The sequence below is a fragment of the Drosophila busckii genome, chromosome 2R (assembly GCF_011750605.1).
Source record: "Drosophila busckii strain San Diego stock center, stock number 13000-0081.31 chromosome 2R, ASM1175060v1, whole genome shotgun sequence".
Lineage (NCBI taxonomy): Eukaryota > Metazoa > Arthropoda > Insecta > Diptera > Drosophilidae > Drosophila > Drosophila busckii.
In genome coordinates, this window is record NC_046605.1 from 397,345 (window position 1) to 417,045 (window position 19,701).

At 46.7% G+C, this 19,701-nt stretch overlaps 3 protein-coding genes across 3 annotated transcripts; 1 reads left to right on the forward strand and 2 right to left on the reverse strand.

Moving 5' to 3' along the window:
- Positions 1-86: 86 nt before the first annotated feature.
- Positions 87-1,426, reverse strand: LOC108597215 (probable 3-hydroxyisobutyrate dehydrogenase, mitochondrial). The gene is made up of 2 exons (XM_017983657.1): positions 1,333-1,426; positions 87-1,272 (listed from the first exon to the last, which is right to left on the reverse strand). The coding sequence occupies exon 2, from the start codon at positions 1,257-1,259 to the stop codon at positions 294-296; it is 966 nt and encodes a 321-aa protein (XP_017839146.1). The 5' UTR covers positions 1,260-1,272; positions 1,333-1,426; the 3' UTR covers positions 87-293.
- Positions 1,427-6,361: 4,935 nt separating this feature from the next.
- Positions 6,362-17,663, forward strand: LOC108596848 (flocculation protein FLO11). The gene is made up of 7 exons (XM_017982978.1): positions 6,362-6,782; positions 10,704-10,769; positions 12,271-14,180; positions 14,236-15,534; positions 15,639-15,827; positions 15,886-16,178; positions 16,238-17,663. The coding sequence occupies exons 3-7, from the start codon at positions 12,282-12,284 to the stop codon at positions 17,058-17,060; spliced, it is 4,503 nt and encodes a 1,500-aa protein (XP_017838467.1). The 5' UTR covers positions 6,362-6,782; positions 10,704-10,769; positions 12,271-12,281; the 3' UTR covers positions 17,061-17,663.
- Positions 17,664-17,708: 45 nt separating this feature from the next.
- On the reverse strand, positions 17,709-19,616 carry LOC108596849 (putative inorganic phosphate cotransporter). The gene is made up of 3 exons (XM_017982979.2): positions 19,382-19,616; positions 18,085-19,322; positions 17,709-18,018 (listed from the first exon to the last, which is right to left on the reverse strand). Exons 1-3 carry the CDS (start codon positions 19,437-19,439, stop codon positions 17,830-17,832), a joined length of 1,485 nt encoding a protein of 494 aa, XP_017838468.1. The 5' UTR covers positions 19,440-19,616; the 3' UTR covers positions 17,709-17,829.
- Between the last annotated feature and the right edge of the window lie 85 nt (positions 19,617-19,701).

Here is a 19,701-nt window from a genome sequence, read left to right on the forward strand (position 1 = left end):
GCTGAAATCAGCTGTTTTCACTTGTCTTATCAACCACAAAATTCGTTGGAGGCCTTCAAATTGTTGTAGATTACATAAGCATCAAATTGTTCATAACAATTGTATTATTTCTTTTATTTATATCTATGGTTAGATACATTAGATTAAAGAGCATTTAGTAAATTTAAGCGAAACAGATTTCAGACAAGAAAATGCAAAGTCTGCTACGGAAGCCCTAAAAGTTATTGGCTTGCCTTAAGCTAAACCATAATAAATGCAAAACTGGCTGTAAGCGAGGGCAGGTACCTCAAAATTTAGTTCTCGTTCTTCATGAAGTCGTAGACCACGGAGAAATCCTTGTTGCCCAGGCCTTTGGACTTGAGTGTGCGATAGATCTGATGCGCCAGAGCACCCATGGGAATCGGGGTATTCGAGGAGGTAGCCACTCCCGAAGCCAGGCCCAAATCCTTGGTAATCAGATCTGTGGAGAAGCCACCCTTGTAGGCGTTGTTAGCTGGAGCAGTGGGGCAAACGCCGGGAACGGGATTGTAGATCTCGGAAGCCCAGCAGCGACCCGTCGATGAGTTGATAATCTCGGCAAAAATCTTGGGATCGAGACCCAGACGCATGGCCAGATTCATGGCCTCGGACACGCCAATCATTGAGATGGCCAGCATCATGTTGTTGGCCAACTTTGCAGCCTGTCCCATGCCATAGTTGCCGCAGTGAGTGATGCGTTTTCCCATGCACTCGAGCACCCCCTTCACTGCATTGTATTCCGCCTCTGTGCCACCCACCATGAAGGTCAGAGTAGCCTGCTCGGCGCCGGGAACGCCGCCAGAGACAGGAGCATCAATGAAGCGAGCACCCTTGGCGCTAATGCGCTCCTGCAGCGACTTGACCAGCACGGGATCAATGGTGGAGGAGTCAATGAACATGGTGTTCTTGTTGACGCCATCAGCGGTCATCTCCTCGTACGAGGCATTGACAATGTCATTGTTGGGCAGCATGGTGATGACAAAGTCCGAGTTCTTGGCCAGCTCAGCGGTCTTGGAGTACACCTTAGCACCCTTGGCCGCCATATTGTCGCAGGCAGGCTTCGAGATATCGAAGACATGCAGCTTGTGTCCTGCCTTCATCAGATTGGTGGCCATGTGGCCGCCCATGTTGCCCAGACCGACGAAGCCAATGTTCTTGGAGCCGCCCTGAGTGGACATGCCACGCACCAATGTTTGGTTGCAGGCATTCAACACGGATTGGGACACAATACGCAGCGACATCTTTATTATTTATCTAAATGCAAATTGTATTATGTAAGCGCCTTGCTCTCCACGCAGTCAAACACACACCCACCTGAAGTGAAAAGCTCTAGAATGAACGAACTGCCGCAGTCTCTACTCGATCGCAACGCTGCCAGAAGCACAACTAACCGGCTGCTGAGGCTACAAGTCACGTAGCGCGCCTTCCCTTTCCAACGCGTGCTCACGCCACAACCGCCAGGGTTATCAAGAGCTGATCAACTTTGTAGCAAGCGTGTGCTGCTTTAATTTTTTATTGTTCTGTGCACGCGCCGGCAACTCTGTTGGATCAGAAGTCTCTTGCGCTCTCTGAGCGCCACTTCCAGTGCCAAAGCTTTCCATTAGTTCTACACGCGCAAGCTTTTTTCTGCTCACATCGTACGATGGGCACGTCACACAAATTTATTTAGCCGGTGACTCTCAAACTGTGTGCACTTAATAATTGATCTGCTGCATTAAGAAAAATGCGCAAAGATGACAAGCACAAATTGAAAATGTCATTACAGTCACTATAATTAAACTATTTTCTCACTCTATCCATGGGGGTCAGCAAGCTTGCGCCAAATATCGTGCAACACGTAAAGAGCACGCATAATTTCAAAACAGTATTTGCAAAAATCAATGCAAAAATACGAAACAAAGCAAATATAAATATAAATAATATTTATTTATGATTGCTATTGCTTTTGGGGCTCGTTGCTTGGCTGTGCCCTTCAAGCTTTGCCAATAGTTGATACTACAGTAACTGTAAAAATATATGTACAAGCATACTTGTTATTTTGTTTTGATATTTTTTTATTATAACTTTCCCACCAGATGCGCCAAATTGTTAAAAATCAAACTGGAACTCTTGATGGTTTATGGTTATTATTGTTGTTATAGTTGTTGCTGCTGCTGCTGTTGTTGTTGCTGTTGTTGTTGATACAGTTGCTTTTGTGTTCATAAAATAAACTCGGCATGCATGAAATTGCAACGGAGCTGCGTTTCGCAAATTTCGACCACTTTACGAGCAGACTTATGCAATGCCAACTCCAACGTCAACGTCAGCGTCGCGCTGCCGGCGCCAACATCGTTATGCTTTATCAAAAAGCCACTAACTCGATTTCGCCAGAGAGAGAACCTGCTTCGCTTCAGATCTACAGCCTCAGCTACAGCACCAGCTACAATTTTCAGATTGAGGAGTCTGTGTCTGAATATTGGACGCGCATTAATTTTGTCATTTACAACTATGTCGGCTGCTTTGAGTGGAATTCAATTGAGGAGTGTCCCCACTACAACCAGGAGGAGTACATCCCTTTACATAACTTTAAATGCCACGCTAAGCACTTGTCCGTTGTGACAGTACAACAACAACAACAAACAGCTTTCTTATCTAACAAAGTAAAACATAAAGTGCAATTCAGCGTATGATTAACATTAACGGCAGCCACAGCAACAACAACAGTTTTAAATGACCGAGTGAGAGTGCGGTTTTTAAATAATTTACACCGAATAAACAGCAACAATTAAGAGGAGCACAAAATGCGCTGAACGACTTGAGCATACCCTGAGCAAAAAAACTGAAAGCTGAAATGATATTCGAGTTGAAGCTATGCACTGAGGTGTACCCAATGCAATGCAGTGCAAACGCCATGAGCATGAAGTGCTCCACATGACCACAGCTAGACAACACATACATTGAGCATACGCACTGATGTACATAGGTTTGCTCATTAGCCGCGTCCGCTGTAACTTGTTGCTGCTGTTGTTACTAATTTGGATGCAAAAGCAATGTCAAAATAGCAACCAACACTGTAATTTCACCTATAAACAGCCGCGACTCGACGACGACGATGTGAGCGGTGGAGCGTTGGGGAGCAACAAGCGCAACGCACCCACAAAACAATGCACTTGAGATTGACAGCAGCCTGAAGATTTGAATGCAAATTGAAAACTTTTTTATGTATATAATTTTTATAATATTAATATGATACTTACGGGATCTGCAGTCAAGTTGATGATGGGCTGGGGCTTGTCTAGTTCAGTTTCTTGACCTGTGAATTGTTGAACGTAATGAAATTGCGTGACTTTGTTGATCTCTAGCTCGATGTTGGCTTGTCGGCGTTTTGGCCAATTGTCAATCGTGATTGAGCTGGCGAGACCGCAAAAACGTTTGCGCAGTAGCACAGCACATCACATTAATTTCCGGCAATGGCACGTAATTGAAATTGCTTGAAATTTTATTTATCGAATTCACATTTTGGCAGTGAAATTTGTTTTTAATTGTTTTGGGCAGAGAAACAAAACACACAGTTCCCACTTCCCAGTTAACGATTCCATATGCCCATCTAGTTGAGGTTGTTGTTGTTGTTGTCGCGGTGTTGGAACCTACAACAATTAAGCTGCCCGCTTGAAGACCACTCCATATGGAAAAACTAACCAAAATTGTAATGCAATGCAGTTGCAGCGCCAACTAGGGAAAGGAAAGTGAAATTAAAATGTTGCCCCGCAGCCCGTCTCGCCACTCCACACACTCCCTACACTCCGCGCACCCCTCTCTGTGGCCAGTTAACTCGACAATAAGTATGTAAACAGCAAGTGACGACGATTCCATTTCGATTTCAATTTCAATTTCATTTTCATTTCATTTGTTGGGCTCTGGAGGCGACTGGCTGTTTCTAAGGCCCGCGTTTAATACGCCGCATGCATAATTATTACAAATCGCAGCAAGGCCTAGCGCCGTGTATACAGACAAACTGCTCAGTGAAATTGAAAATCATTTTGAAAGTGGTTAAATTATTTCTTGCCCGACAAAGCTCACATTCCAGGCCAGGTTGAGACTGAGACGCGTTCGCCGCCACAATTATTCGTCGCTGTATTACAAAATTTTAATTGCACTAAACTCAGTTAAATATGAATGGAAAACGGTGTTCAGAAAACCGGTATACAGCGCTGGAATGGTCACAGGGAAAATTCAAGAAATACTTTGTACTTGGTCCAATTGCTTCTTCTAGGCCATAGGCCACACAACTGAAGTGTATACAGCTGCTAAATAAATGTTTAGCTAACCCAAATTCAATAAACAAGGAAGGAAACCATCGCAGCCATTGCAGCGCTGCAGCGTCTCTGGGGCGCACTTGTAATCCAGTTTAGATTGCGGGCGCACAGTTGACCAAAGCAGCGCCAAAGCAGCAGCAGGAAGTATTTCTGCAGTCGTTCGCACATATGTGGTATTTGGTCAGCCCAGGACGGGAGAGAGCGGGAGAGCGGGAGGGCAGTGAAAAAAGTGGTTTTAGTTTTTAGCTGCTGGCAGTCTCGATGCGTCGCTTTCGATGCGTCTCCTGGATAGAGTCGCCTGCTGGGGCTCGTTTTGGACGCTTTGGATTATATAATGCAGCGATTTATGTTAACGGTGGCAACTGTTGCATCAGCAGAGAGCGTTAAACGCTTTGCCATGCAAAATGCTTAACTAAATTCTACTAACTAATTAAGCCACATACATAACTTAATAAGCTCGCTAACTGCGCTGGGAAAACGCAATAAAATTTTTGCTTATGCAAATCTCAAATAATCTCTTTCCGCATCGTTTAGGAAAAACTGCGCTGCTTGAGAAAAACTGCGCCACAGCATGGTGGGGGGCTGAAGGTCGACATTACAGGTTGCTCGGTTGTCCGGCTTGGAGCTGTTGGCATTTGGGCGTGAAAAGGTCAGCGTGACTCTCAATTCGCTTTAATTGCCGCCAGCGATTGACGAGCGAGCAGAAAATGAAAGTGTTGTGTTCTGTTCTCTAAACAATAGACTAAGTTAGCAGCTGCTAGTTGATTTAGTACAAGTCGAAGACGAAGACAAATTGCAGCTTAGCTTAGCTATTAGGCGGAAGTGCCGTTACGCCTGAATGCCCACACTGCGCCTGCAGAGTGCCAAAAAAAATTAATCACATTAAATATATATGCATAACTCATATAGCCTGACTGATCTTTGATGGAGTTGCCCACCATGGAGGCCTCAACTTGTTTCGCAGCTGGTTATCTAACTACAGTTTTGGCTACAGCAATTCACATACGCGCTGCTCTAGGCTAATTAACTCATTTTCCACGACCCATAAAAGTCTCACAAAAGGTACACAAAACAAACAATTGCAATTGCCTGAAAGCGGAAACAAATGCGTGGCCCGGTGAGAATATTTAAATTGCCTTATACAAATAATTTCCGAAATGCGCAAAAATAAGAAACGTTTAAGGCCAATTCTTGACAGCACAAAGCGACTTTAAAGAGATCTACTATAGGAAGGTGACTTGTGCCTTCAAAGGTTCTAGAGATAGACAGAAGTTGAAAATATTCCGCAGCAACTTTAACCGCTTTAAGCGAATTTGTTGTACTAACTATGTAAGGGCCACGCCTTGCTCTAAAGCAACCGCCTATCAAAGCTTCAATTAAACTGCTTAACACCTGACCGTAACTGAATTCCCACAGTCTAGTCTTTGAAAAGGCAGCACAAGGGCCTCAACTGAACAATTTGATTAAATTCACAGTGCGATTTAATGTTACAGAATCGAGACAAAAGCAGCGAGACGACCTTGAGTGCCATGTACATTGTACAACACACACCTAGACTCAGTTAAAGCCAATTAAAGCCTGATATGCGGATCAGTTGGCATGGCAATGAGTCAATAATTTAAGCTATGCTCTGCTCTATGAATCATAACTGTATTAGTTAAGGCACACACACACACACACACATATATGTTATTTATGAAACTGAGCCAATTTATTTAAAGTGTGCACTCTACATATCTGTGGTTGCAGCTCAGCATGTGTGGAGTGAGTGAGAGCGAGCGATCTGTCGTTTAATAGAACCCACAGTCACAGAGCAAGTTTGTTGCCTAAGTCTTTTGTTTTCGAGCCACACACGCTGCCGTCGCTTTAGCTATTTGCGGCCCCAGCTGCGGCTGCGGCTACAGCGAGCCACTTTGAGCGCTGCCGCTAGCTACTGCGCTTGCAGTTGACGTCGCCGCCGGCAGCGCAGTCGCTGTTAACGTTGTCGCTTGGAAGAAAACCAAACCACTCTTACTTACTTTGGCCGCAGACGCTTTTCATTTCTTCAGTCTGTTAACGGCACGCCAACTATACAGACGCGCATCAGCTCCGGTTCCAACTGAAGTTCGCAATTGTAGCTGTTTAACTGTTTAGCTGTTTTTACTGTTTAACTAGTGCACAGTGGTACCAAACTGAAAGTGCGTATAGCGCTTCCTGCTCAAATCCAACTAGTGCAGGAGTGAATGAGAGCCCGCGAGAGAGCGAGCGAGAGATACAAACAGCAAGTGAAATTTTTTCGAAACGCCTCGTGCATTGCCCCGCGAGTGCTGCTAATTCAACAATAATTAAAACAATAATTGAGTTAAGCGGTGAAAGAGTTGTAAATAAAAATAAAAATAAAAAATAAAAAGAAACAAATCTTAAAGAGGAGCTGCCCACTTGCGGCCTATACTGGAAGTTGGAGTTGGACTTGGAGACTTGGATAAGGCGGTAAGTAGCAGCTAACTGACAAAAATGGCAAATAAATTTCTATTTACACACACACACACACACACACATACATGCACATACAGTTATTTATATATGTTTATAGACAACAAATTGAGTTGGCGCTGAGGCAATTTGCAGTTTATTTTCATGCTCTAATTATTTGGAAATTTTCATGTAGTTGGTTTTTTGATTTTTGTTTCATCTTGGGCGCACTTCTTCACTCGCCAAGTGGCATGCAACGACGTCTGCTAGTTGCCACATAATGAGCCCAGCTTAAAAGGCGACCCAATGACACCAAAGTCAAAGCCCATAAAACTTTAAACACTTTATTCTGCCTTTGGCTCTTGTCAGCCACTCAACAATTTTCACCTAGAGAAATTTGCTTTTCAGTTTTGTGGATCACAAGAAAAATCTTGTTTATCTCACGCATTTACATAAACTGTAAACTGGAGACAGCTTCTTTCGCTTTCAATGAGCCATCAGCTGGGCTAACTAAGCGTAGATAAACATGTGTGTGTGTGTGTGTGTGCGTGTGTGTGTGATAAGTGTTGAGCATTTTGTCATCATTTTTGGCTTTTACTCCACATTCATCATAAAGCAATTGCCAAGTTCGGAACGAAATTAAAAGCGAAACTTTATTTTGTGTTTTTTTTCTGTCTTATATTTGTTTATGGTTTTTATTTATTTGTGCGTTTTTCGAAATTAAATACTTTCTAATTACAATAAACGGCAGCTCGGCGTTCGCATAGCCTTTGGCTGTAGCTGCAATCACGTAGCCGCCGTGTCGGCCAATGCCAATAAAAAGAAAATAAAAATAAAAATAATAAAAAACGCTCGCGAAAGTGTCAAGAAAATAAATTCAGATTCACTTTTTCTTTATTGTCATATTTTGTGTGTTTACTTACGCATTTATTGCCAGCCACTGTGCAAATCCATAACTAAGCGGCTCCACCCCGCCCGCTGCCTCCCACCCGCTATCCCCATCAGTTGATGTGGCGCGTGCCGCAAACACTTTTTTAATTTCATATTTACGTTTTCGGCAAACGAAAGTGAAACGCGCTTGCACATACCTAAGCATTGTTAAAGACCTCAAAGCCAGAAGCCACTGGCGATGTGCGCGTGCCCATTGCGGTCGGGTCGAGCTTCAATGGAGCCAGCGTCAGATCATGGGCAGCCGCAAAGAGCGGCAGCTAATTGACTTACTTCTGGTGTGCTTACAGCATCTTGGAACACAAACTTGGCGTAGAAACAAATGACTCAGGACACAAACCTATTATTAAACAAATGACTCAAGACACAAACTTAAACTAATTATGGTATACAGCAGCTTTAGTGTCAAATTACATCATCTGGCAACGGAAGACATCAATGAATGCGCCTAATATTTGACACAGAGCCATGCCGCACACACACACACACACATACATATGCGCTATAACGCTGCAGATCAAACGGCAGCTGTCGAACGATCAAATAGTCTGAATTGGCGCACCAAAAGCAAAAGCAGAAAAGCAAACAAATCGTGAGCTGGCAGTGGCAGTTGCAGTTGCAAGTTGCAAGTTGGGCCGCAGGGGCAGCGATCAGTTGATTAGTCAGCGTAGTTGCGCCGTGTCAACAGTGGGCCAATTTACAAGCCGTTTTCTAGACTGGGCCATAAAAACAAGTTAAGGCAGGCCAAACTGGATGGCCTAGCTCTGACTGTTGTTGTTGTTGTTGCCAGTTGCTGCTGCCATTTTTTGCGGCCATAAAATTTTCTCACAGTCACACTTCTCAGCGCTTTAGCGAATCCACATGGAATCTATAACTAAGAGCAGCCGCTTATGCAGATTAACTTGCTCGAGCAGCAATTGCATAAGCCGCAGAGCCAGAATGGCAGACACAGCTGCAACTTTGGCTTTCTTCGCCCTCCCTCGCTCTCTGTGCCAATTGTCACATTGTTTGGCAATACCATAATTAAGTCGGCCCCCAACTTGATAGCTATCGCTTAATGACTGTTATAATTAGCAATGGGGTAGCTTGTTAATCTAGCGAAAGGACAATCGCTGTTGCCAACTGCGTTTCTTTTTGCGAAAATACCGCAAAGGGCAATTAAACAATTTGTTGTTGGCCAACTGTACATGTTGGTCATTAAGCGTTCCGCGCATCCGCTTAACACGAAATTGCGTAAGCCAAATGTCGCTTGTCAATATGTTCAAAAATTTCGACTCGATTTCGATTAAAGGTGAGCCCGGCTTGCAAGAAATACTTGCACGCAATTGATGTTGACGCCCCGAAAAGCAAATACTTTCGCTTTCAAATGCAAAACAAAACAAGACAAGCAAGACGACGACAAGACGAGTCAAGTTGCGACTTGTTAGGGAATTTTTTTTACAAGCAATTTGTGTCGAATTAGGCGGCAGACAAAGCGGAAAAATAAATATATTATTTATGTTCTGCATGCCTGGCTTACAACTTTCCCAATTATCCAATGGCTGTCCATAAATTCTTAAGGTTGCGTAAGCCTCTCGACTGCCTAACGAGGCATTGTGGTATTTGCTTTTTGGGAAAGCATAGAAAAATGAAAGTTTGTTGGCCGCGAGGTGCGTGAAATTTACATGTCGTTTATTAATTTTTAAACGTGTGCGTTGCGCCATAAAATTTCTGAAATTAGTCTAAGCACAGCCAGAGAGCAATAAAATTAAATTTTGAAGTTTACTGCTCTGGCCTGTCGTGGGCATTTTCCGGCAGCCCAAACAAGTCGCTGTGCCCCCAGTTGCATTTCATTGTCACTTTCGTTTTCCATGGCGAGTTCAATGGCACAACTTGCTGCGCGCTGCTCGCTGCATGGGCGTAGTGGGGAGCGTAGGGGGTGGCGGACGGGTAGTATGCATAAATTTTTACATTGCCATTGCCCCTTTTGGCTTGACAGCGGCACGAGCCCATAAATTTCTTGCCACAGCGCCTGAGTAATTGGCTAAAATGCAGGATATAAATTGCAAACCGAATTCGAAGCCGGAGCTGAAGCTGAAGCTGAAGCTGGTGAGCGGGCTTTGGCAGGCCCAAAAGTATCTATGAACTGCGTGAACCTCAAAATGTGTAACGCTTTTTTTAATTGCCTGCTTTGATGGTCGCGACCATAATAACAGAGATATATTCAGTTTGTTATTGCACAAACCGAACTGGGAAAACTTTATTATTAAATCTTGACGAAAACTCATTGCGCAAGCAAATGGTTTCGGTTTCTGTTGCTGTTTCAGCTGCTGCGTATATCAATTAACGGGCCAGCTGACAATTTGGCCAACTGCCAATTGGCCGCAACGCAGCAGCCGCCGCCAGCACACGGCGAATCTCTTGCGGCTGACGCTTTGCTCTGATAACTCTGACTTTAAGTTGCCACGCCCACGCGCATGCGCAACGAGGCGTTGATTTGCAGCGCCCCAATGTAATTAAAAACAAAGCAAGAAACAAATTCGCAACTTGTTTGTGTGCGTAATTATTCCTAGACTTGCAACACGATCTGTTTGTTGCACTGAGATTGCGACGCAGATTGTCAGTGAGTCTCTGAAATGAGAACAAACGTTAGAAGCACATTAAGCTTATGCGCATAAATATAATAAAAGCTGTAAGTGTTATAATAAATTTAAACAACAAGCCTGAGCTGCTACCGAGCGGCGGCAGAAACAAAGCCCATGCTGGATAATAGACAGACTTAATTGGCAAGCAATCAGAGATTTATGAACTCTCTTTAATAAAGCGCTCCATTGTGATGCAGATGATGGTGATTATGATATAAAGGCATACCCCTTGTGATTAGAGCCATGGGTATAACAAGTGGAGTGTTAAGGTGTTGCCAACGAATTTGCTTGTTAATTATTTTTGTACTTTGGATTTTGTAATGTCTGCAACGCTAATTCAACATTATTTGCATATTTCTCTTTGCAGTTTCAAAATAAACAAATCCTACACTCAACTTTATACGTCTTTGCTCGTTCGTTGCCGCTGTTTATGGTAAGTGTTTGGCTTCGTCTGGATCGTGGGCGTGTTTAAGTCTATCAGAGGCACACCCAAAAAATGCGATGAAGCAATGTCAATGCCAGCGGAGGCTGTAATTGAACAATTGTAAGCAGCTTAGTTGGGGATTTCATTTCGTATTGCTTATTGGAGCAAAATCAATTGGTGTACATCCGGCTGGCCAAGCGTGTGTTTAGCTGCAATTAACTCAAGGCTACGAAACAAATGTTGCACGCCCACAAAATGTGGCAAGTCACTTTCTTTGCCACAGATGTGTGCTATCGTATGAAAGGGAAATGAAAATCCATTACAACTGCAACCAGAGCAACAGCAACAACAATTGATAGACTGAGGGCATTGTCACATTTCACTTTCGTTACAAGTCAAAGCGCATAAGAGTGCAGGAGAGCTTCTCTCCCTATCTCTCTCTCTCTTTCTCTCTCTCTCTCTCTCTCTCTCTCTCTCTTTGGCAGTCACTCGACTGTAGCAACGGGTTTGGCCTGCCGGCTGCCAAAACTGACCGCAAACTGTGTCTAATTTCTATCATTTGTTCGCCAGCTCACTCTGCCTCTCTCTCTCTCTCTATTTCTTTCTTTCTGTCTGCTCATTGAACTTTCTTCTTTCACTGTGCCGCCACCTGTTGCGCTGTTGCTGCAACTAGTAGCTTACAGTTTGAGAGTTCCGTTGTTATTTGGCTTGTTTGTTGGTTGCTGGTTGCTGTTGCTTTTGCAATTGTTACGATATTTCGCATTTCGCATTTCGCTTTTGCTTTCGTTTAACCCATTTAATGCGCGGCCTGATCTTGACTGGTCTGCCGTCCGTTATAAGCATGTGCATTTCTCATTTCAGCCACAGCAGCAACTACAACGACAACAACAACAACAACAACAACAGCAAGCATTTAATTCAGTGGAAAAGTGAAAACGAAAGTGCACTTATCCAGCTTTGGCTGCTAGCTCAGCTCCACCCCTTCCCCTTGTCAGCACATGTGGCGCCATCCAGCGGTCAATTGACTTTCGTTTTGAGTTGTCGTTGCCGTTGTCGTTGTCGTTGTCGCTGTTGACTGCCCCTTGATAATGATGATGCAATTAAGTAGCTGCCCAGCCCCATTAGCATATTATGCAAATTCATCCAACGTAGACCAGCCAGGAAATTCAATGCACTGACCATCCAAGCCGATCACAAATTACAGCCAAGCGACAATCAATTTTAATCCAATGCAATTTCTCGCAATGACCAAATGCCAACCCGTACCGTAGCTCGCAATTATGGCAATTTGCTGCTGGCCGTTATGGCCAGCGCCAGTTGACCGGTTACACTTACAGCTACCCAGCATAATCCAAGAGAGCAAGTGCAGCAATTTGCTGTTGCTCAACCCTTTCACCTGCTTCGCGCCGAGTCGTGACTGAAATCTTTGAAATTCTTGGCCAGCTGACCTTGGCTGGCCAGCACGATCTGACTTTGCATGATAGACCCACTTACGTTGCTCTCTTTGCAGGCATTTTGGCTATGAAGCGACGCATGCAACTCTTTGCCACTGGCCTGGTCCTGCTGCTGGGCTCAGTGAGCTACGCCCAAGCGCAGCAGCAGCAGCAGGAGTCATCCGCTAAGTGGTCACGACAGCTGGAGTCTGTGGGTACCGCCGATACGGACTCCTTGGACTGGGTGCCCTTGGCTCAGCCACTGGACGAGAGCGGCAAGGATCGCTCCGGCAATGGACGCGTATTGACCTACTCGCAATCCTTTCCACCCAGCGCGCGTTTTGGCGAGCTGAGCAAGCCAACTGGCTCGCAATTCGATTTCCCCTTTCAATTTCAACGATTTCCCAATTCGGCACCACAGGCGCTGCCGCTGCGTCAGCCAGCACCACCACCACCGCCGCCACACTTGAAGCACACACATGCTGGACAGGAGCCCACTTCACAGTCATTTTTCAAGTTCGAGATGCCGTTCCACAACGATGCCAGCCAAGCCCAAGCACCACCCACTCTGCAAACGGGCTACCAGATCCAGCATTCCTTCGGAGGAGCGCCTTCCTCACTGTTCAGTCCGCCAGCGCTATTTGGTCAGCACTCTGCGCCGCACTACGCCGACTACCAGAAGCCGCTCAACAAGCCACTGCATCAGCAGAACTACATACAGGAGCCGCTGAAGGCGCATGGCAAGCCACTGCCCACGCAGGCTTCGCTGCAGAGCGTCACGCCGCAAGTGTTTCCAGTTGATCCAGAGCCCGAATCGCTATTCGGCTTGAGCAAGCCATCCGCTCTACCCGCCGCTGGCAAGGATCAAGAGGTGCAGCTGCTCTATGTGCCCTACGACTCACTCTACAATCAGCAGCGCCAGCGTCAGCATCCGCATTCGCATCCACATCAGCCGCAAAGTGCTGCCAGCTCCCAGCTGGGCTCCTCTGCCTTTGAGGTGAACAAGTTCAATGTGAACGCTGGCCTGCCCGCCGTCAATCCCTACCAGATAAATCAGTTCTACACACAGGAGCCCAGCATCGGCAGCGACTTCTTCAACGCCGCCACCACCACGCGTCCCACCAGCACCACGCTGCAGCCTGGCAACATCTTCCAGAGCTACGTGCAGCCGCAAACTCAGTTTACCACAGCAAAGCCCAAGCCCAAGGCGCATCAGCCGCCCTTGGCCATGTTCCTGCTGCGTCCCAATGCGCGGCCAACCCAAGCGGATGTGGTTGCTGCTTTGCGCAGCGCTCAGTCCATCTCTGTGATCGATGCGCCCACTAAAGTGACGCCAGAAATCTTTGTCGGTCCCTCGGGCATGCCCATACCGGATGGCTATGTGAAGTTTGATCTGCCCTATCTCTCCCAGCTGACCAACTCTCGCGACCTCAACGATGTCTCCTTCTTTGTGGCGCCTCTCAGCTATCGCACGCCCAATGGGTTCAATAAAATTCTGCTGCCCGAGCCGCATGTGGGCTCCATTGTAATAAATCGCGGCAAGGACAATCGCAATGTCTACGAGACGACAGCTCAGCCTATCACCACCGCCGTGCCCACGCGTGGGAACAAATTCAGCTATTATTATGTCCAAGACGGCATAAAGGAAGTAAACGCTCCCAAGCTGCCCGCCAAGCAGGAGCGTCCCAAAAAGAAGCGTCCACAGCAAGTGCCTGTCGAGCAGTCCGTCTATCGTGCGCCAGCCAAAACGCCCAATCCCTTTGACACTCTGAATCAAATCGGAGGCGACGACTTCTTCAGCTCGCTGGTCAGCAAGCCCAGCAGCAGCTCAACCAGCACTTCCACCTCAACCTCAACTTCAACATCGACATCCACTTCGACTACTTCAACCACAGCCACGCCGCAGACGCTCTTCACGTACAGCTCACGCCCGCAGGTAGAGTTCCCAAGCTCGCACGGCCAGCTATATCCCCAGTTTGCTCAAGAGGTATGTAGACCAACTAAATATAAAATATATTTATATCTCACAATTTTATTTGCAGTATCCGGCAGAAGAGCAGCTGACCACACGCGTGCCCACTCCCAGCACTGTACAGGAGGAGGAGCAGCGCATGAAGCAATACTTCCGCCAACAGGACGCCTTCCGCCAGCGTCCTTTGACCACCAGTTCACCCTACCAGCAAGTGGAGTACGACACAACTACGACACAAAAGATCAAGCAGCGTCCACATCTCTACTCCCCCGCTGTGGCTGTGACCAGCTCTGATGTGGGCTACCAGGTGGAGCAGCAGTCCCCGCTTAACCATCGTCCCAGCTACAATCAGAATGAGGTTAATGTGGAATACGAGCCAAACCCATATCACGTGCCTTCAGAGCTGCCGGCGCTGACACCAGACATACCCGGCCTGGTCAACAATCTGCAGGAGAAGGACAAGCTGCCGCTGACAACAACGCCGCTGAGTGAGCCTGAGCCAGAGACGCGGCCCACGCGACGACCAGTGCTGCGCACTCGTAAGCCAGCTGTCACCAAGGTGGTCACCACTTCATCAGTCTCATACTCCGAGTCGGAGAGCTCCAAGCCCGCACACCGCATTCGCCGTCCTTATAATAACAGAGTGAATACGGAAAACACAGACGAGACTGTGACCACTGTAACTACGCGGCGTCCACCTGCCAGCAGTCGCAATCCGCTGCTCCGCAATCCCAATCGCATACGCTATCAGCCCAGCACTGAGGAGCGCCAGTCGCTCAAGGTCAAGAAGAAGCCTTTCAAGGGCGGCAAGCATGGGCAGCAGGGCGAGGATCAGGACTTGGACTATCAGCGTGATGTGCTGAAGCAGAACTATCCCGTCTTCAAGTCTAGGCGGCCTACAAGCCCCACAGCCATACCCAGCTCCTATGATGTGGGCAACACGGAAGGACCCGCCTCGGAGTCTCAGCAGGTGTACACGGTTACGCCCAGCAACAGCATCGATCAGCCCGAGCAGAACGTGTATCCGGCTAGTCTGCTGGAGCCCATGCAGATTGCGCAGCACTACAATGAGTTCTCCAAGGACAACTATGGGCCCGGCTACTTCCCCAACCAGGAGGATCTGACTCCCACCGAGGCCATCATACGCAATGAAGTCAACACAATATTTACCACCACTCCACCGCCCACCACACAAACAACAACAACAACTACGACAGTGAGCACTACCACAGAGGCACCCACGACTGCGGCAACAGCAACAACCACCCGCCGTTCGCCTTTCATCCGCCGTAACTATCCCAGAGTGCGCACAACGACGACCACAGAGACGCCAGTTACCACCACAACGCCTGCAGAGGAGCGCCCCTCCGTAAGTAGCAACATTCGAGTCTTTTTCTGTGTATGATTTATATTTCAAAGCACATGTTATAATATATAATATCTATATATCTATCTATCTATCCATCTGGTTAGCTGCGTGCACGTTTGCCACCCCGGCGAGTTGTCAAGGTGCGTCAACGCCAGCGCCGCCCACTGCATCCCGCCTCATCGACTGCTGCGCCTGAACCAGAAGCGGAGCTTTCGACTCAAAGACAAAATCTACGCAAGCTGAGCCGCTACAATCAACAGCAGCAACAGCAGGATAAACAAGAGGAGCAGCAGGTAAGTCGCTTGGAAATTGCATCTTTGCGAGCTGTTGCTCAACGCAGTTCTCTTCCAGCAAACGCCTTCACCGCCAAGGCGTCGCTATAAGCAGCCCTTCCAGCTTGAGGGACAGGAATCTCAGTGGTCGCCCGCCTCAGAGAATTCAAACAGTGGCAGCAACACCAACAGCTTCAAGCCGCTAAATCCCAAGTATGGCAAGAGCGAAACACACAGCTATGAGAATGAGCCGGATATTGTTACAGCCGGACCCACTGGACAGCCAGAAACCTTTGAGTTCAATGTAGCTGCCGATCTGTCTGGATCAGCGGGCCAGCGCACAACTCCTGCCATTAAGGAACCAAACTTGAAGTGAGTGCACTTTTAATCATAGATAGAAATATTTAAACTGCAGCTTGATCATTTCACAGACCCGAGAAATCATTTGCTGAACTTCTGGAAGAGGTCATGGGCAAGGCTCCAGAGCAGCTAGCCACGGAGTCGCCCACTAGCAGCACGCTCAGCCGCCTGAATAGGCGTGGCAAGTGGAAGAAGGCGCGTGTTCCCAGCGGCACTGAACACAGCGAGAACTTTGAAACCGCCGAGTCGCAGAATCTGGCTCCACAGCTCTACAATTCGCTCTACTCCAACAACGAAAAGGCCGAAGACAGCACCAAGTCCACCACGCCGCAGGCAACAGAGACCGAATCTCCTACAACAGCTATGCCCGAAGTGACCACAGCTGTCACGCCCACCACACCCGAGGAGTACGAGGCGAGCACGCCAAAGACTGCAGACTTGACCACAATTTCCTCCACGCTACCCATGAGCGAGGAGAGCGCAACGCGACGCATGGACACTGCAGCCGATGTGGATGACTTGGACACTCAGCCAAGCATTTTCTCGGAGGTCAAGCAACAGCTGCATGATCTGTTTGCCATCGACGAGAGCGAGGACGAGGCAGTAACGGCGGCATTGGCGGCCGTTGGTAAACGCCGCCAGGAATATACGAGCATCAAGCGCTTAAAGCCAGCCGCGCCCATTGAAAGCACCACAGATGCGGAAGTTACGGAAGCTAACACCACAGTGGGCACGCCAGCAAGCAATAAGGAGGACAGCTTCCACAAGGATCTGATGCAGAATGTCGTCTATGCGACGTCGACATCAACCAAAGTCACCTCTGAGACGGAAATCTGCTACCGCGGACGCTGCATTCGATCCGAAGATCTGCCCGCCAATCACAAGCTGCACTGAGGCCAACTCCGGGCAGTTCACAGCGCATGTAAATACATTAAAGATGGGAATACGCAATGTCCGAAACGTATTCGCTTTGCATAACTTAGCTTTAACTACGCATATGTCTTAAAGTTTAAGCTATACGAGAGTTCAATATTGTACGCGATATTTAATACTCGATATTGCTTTCGAAAAATCGAAAATACTTAGTAAATACATTAGTTAAAATCCTAAATTAGTTTAGCATACGTAATATTAAGATTTCTACAATGATAAAAAGAACTAACAAATAAATTACCCAATACTTAATAGAAGTTTAACAAATTTTAATGCAATAACGAGTTACAGCTTTTCAGAGTTTTGACGTTTGTGCTCCACATCAACAACCCAACAAACTTCAATAATCATAAACTATTTTTGGTATTGATAATCCCGGTTTGTGTGTCCAGCTAAACGATGTAGTTTCCAAGAAGTACTATTTAATTTCAAATTAAAGATAAGCATTGTTACTTTCTTACAATCTGCGTCATTGAACTATTTGAGTACCAGCATGACTTACATTCGAACGTATAGGGGCAATATAGAAATCATCGTTCTGAGTAGCACATAAAAAGCAATTTAATTATACAAAAAATTTGTACATTTCATTTATATAAATAGCAATAAAATACTTTTCTATTTATGTATATATAGCGACGATCAACTCCATAAAATACCACATAGTTAGGTATATCACTTATGTTCTGCAGAAGAACTGCATGAAATTCGAGTAACTGTTTTTTTTTTTTTAGGAATTTATAAGCGGCGCTCGTTCTGCTTCCAAAGGCTCTGAGGATGCCGAAGAGCGTGCCTGTCTTGAGCTGGAATTGTTCCAAGGCTGAACATTTATGCGTCCAAATACAATGAAAATGAGGTTGCCCAAGAAATAGACGAAGGCAGTTAAATAGAAGACCAAGCGCCATTGTGCGGGATTTGTCTGAAAAAACAACATAATATTTAGTTAGGGAGCTAGTTTACGCTTTAAAAAACAGCACAGGCTTACTTCATCGGTGACAATGACACCAACAATCAGAGGCGCCAATATGCTCATAACATTTGCCGCACAGTTGGTTATGCCCATCAAGGTGCCAGCAAAATTTGGCGAGAGATCAATGTGATTCACATGGAAGCCTAAATAGCTCGCCGCATTTGTGCCTACAGCTAGAGTAAGCAGCGCAATAGCCAGCTTGAAGTCTCCATCTCTGGCGGTTATGAAGCCCAGTCCTAGCAATGCGAGCATAGGTAGCCACATGCCCAAAGAGTTGAAGAATTTACGCGAGAAGTTTAACGAAATGGGGTTCTGTCTACGCTTGAGCTGCTCAGACAGCCAGATGAAGAAGCAGGTAAGCAGCACCATCGTCAAGTAGGGCAGCGCCGATAGTGGTCCATTGTGCTTGATGTCCATACCAAGCACGCTCTTCATGAACGTTGGAATCTCCGTGAGCAGCGTCCAGAAACCGAGATTGTTGGCGCAGTGCGCCAGAACCAAAGCCAAGAATGGTGGCGAACTCAAAATGCGAAGCCATGGTGTACGTAAGCGTGGGCGTGGCTCCTCGCGACCCGCATCTGAGGGACGACGCTGCTGTGCAGAAGTTTCTATATAGCGACGTTCGCTGACAGTAATGCCAGCATGCTCGGCGGGTGTGCTCTCGCTGAAGTACACCCACGCCAGTGACCACAAAATGCCGACAATGCCAGATATATAGAAAATGCTGGGCCAGCCGAGCGAGGAAGAGGCTATATAGCCGCTTACAGAGAGCATTATGACTGTGCCGAATTGCGATCCAGAATAGCAGTAGCCCACAAGCTGTCCACGCTCCTCTGCTGGCGACCACTTCGATATAAACGTGTGCGTCGAGGGAAAGATGACTCCTTGGCAAAGTCCTTGTATGCAACGCAGCGCCACCACCCATTGCCAGCCGCCAGTCAGAGCAAAGTAGGGCGTCAGCAACGCCAGGCAGGAGCAGATGAGCACGCTGAAGAATAATATATACTTGGCACCAATGAGCGCTGACAAATAACCGCCAGGCACTTGCGTGACCACGTAACCCCAGAAGAAACTGCTCAGAAGATAGGATTTAACGGTCTGATCCCAGTCGAACTCGGGAAAATCCGGATTAGTCGCATTCTTATCTGTCATGGCCACAATGGCAACTGATAAATTGACGCGCAGCGAGTAGGCCACGGCCAAGCCAAGGAAAACTAAAACGCATTGCAGATGACGCACGCCAAAACGCGGACCTGTTGGCACAATAGACTGTGAACAAAGGCAAATGCAAATTGATTGTGTACTTATCTACCTGTGTTCGAAATGTTGTCATAGCCGATACGGCAACAGCCCTCCATGCAGCCAAGCATCTTTTTTGGTTGTTATTAAATCTCAATTCTCAAATCAATTATTGTAAAGTACTGCCGCTAGTTGACTGCGCTGCAAGCGTCTAAGCATGTTTGTGTTCGACTTGCACACCAGCAACCAGTAAATACAACAACAATATAAACTAATTGCGCTGCGGACGTTGCATTTTTCTTTTTCGTTTTTTTCTAACAACTGTTGCTTCTTCTTGTTAAACAGCTGTTGGCTGCTTGTTTACTTTCGATAGTTTGCAGGGCTGCTTCACTA

Excerpts from the sequence above, each read along its gene's own strand:
- LOC108596848 (XM_017982978.1), top strand. The coding sequence starts at position 12,282 with ATGAAGCGACGCATGCAACTCTTTGCCACTGGCCTGGTCCTGCTGCTG. Across the intron at positions 14,181-14,235 it reads ATCCCCAGTTTGCTCAAGAG|TATCCGGCAGAAGAGCAGCT; the intron begins GTATGTAGACCA and ends TTTTATTTGCAG. Across the intron at positions 15,828-15,885 it reads ATAAACAAGAGGAGCAGCAG|CAAACGCCTTCACCGCCAAG; the intron begins GTAAGTCGCTTG and ends GTTCTCTTCCAG.
- LOC108596849 (XM_017982979.2), bottom strand. The coding sequence starts at position 19,439 with ATGCTTGGCTGCATGGAGGGCTGTTGCCGTATCGGCTATGACAACATT. Across the intron at positions 19,323-19,381 it reads TGACAACATTTCGAACACAG|GTCCGCGTTTTGGCGTGCGT; the intron begins GTAGATAAGTAC and ends TTGTGCCAACAG. Across the intron at positions 18,019-18,084 it reads GTGTCATTGTCACCGATGAA|ACAAATCCCGCACAATGGCG; the intron begins GTAAGCCTGTGC and ends TTGTTTTTTCAG.
- LOC108597215 (XM_017983657.1), bottom strand. The coding sequence starts at position 1,259 with ATGTCGCTGCGTATTGTGTCCCAATCCGTGTTGAATGCCTGCAACCAA.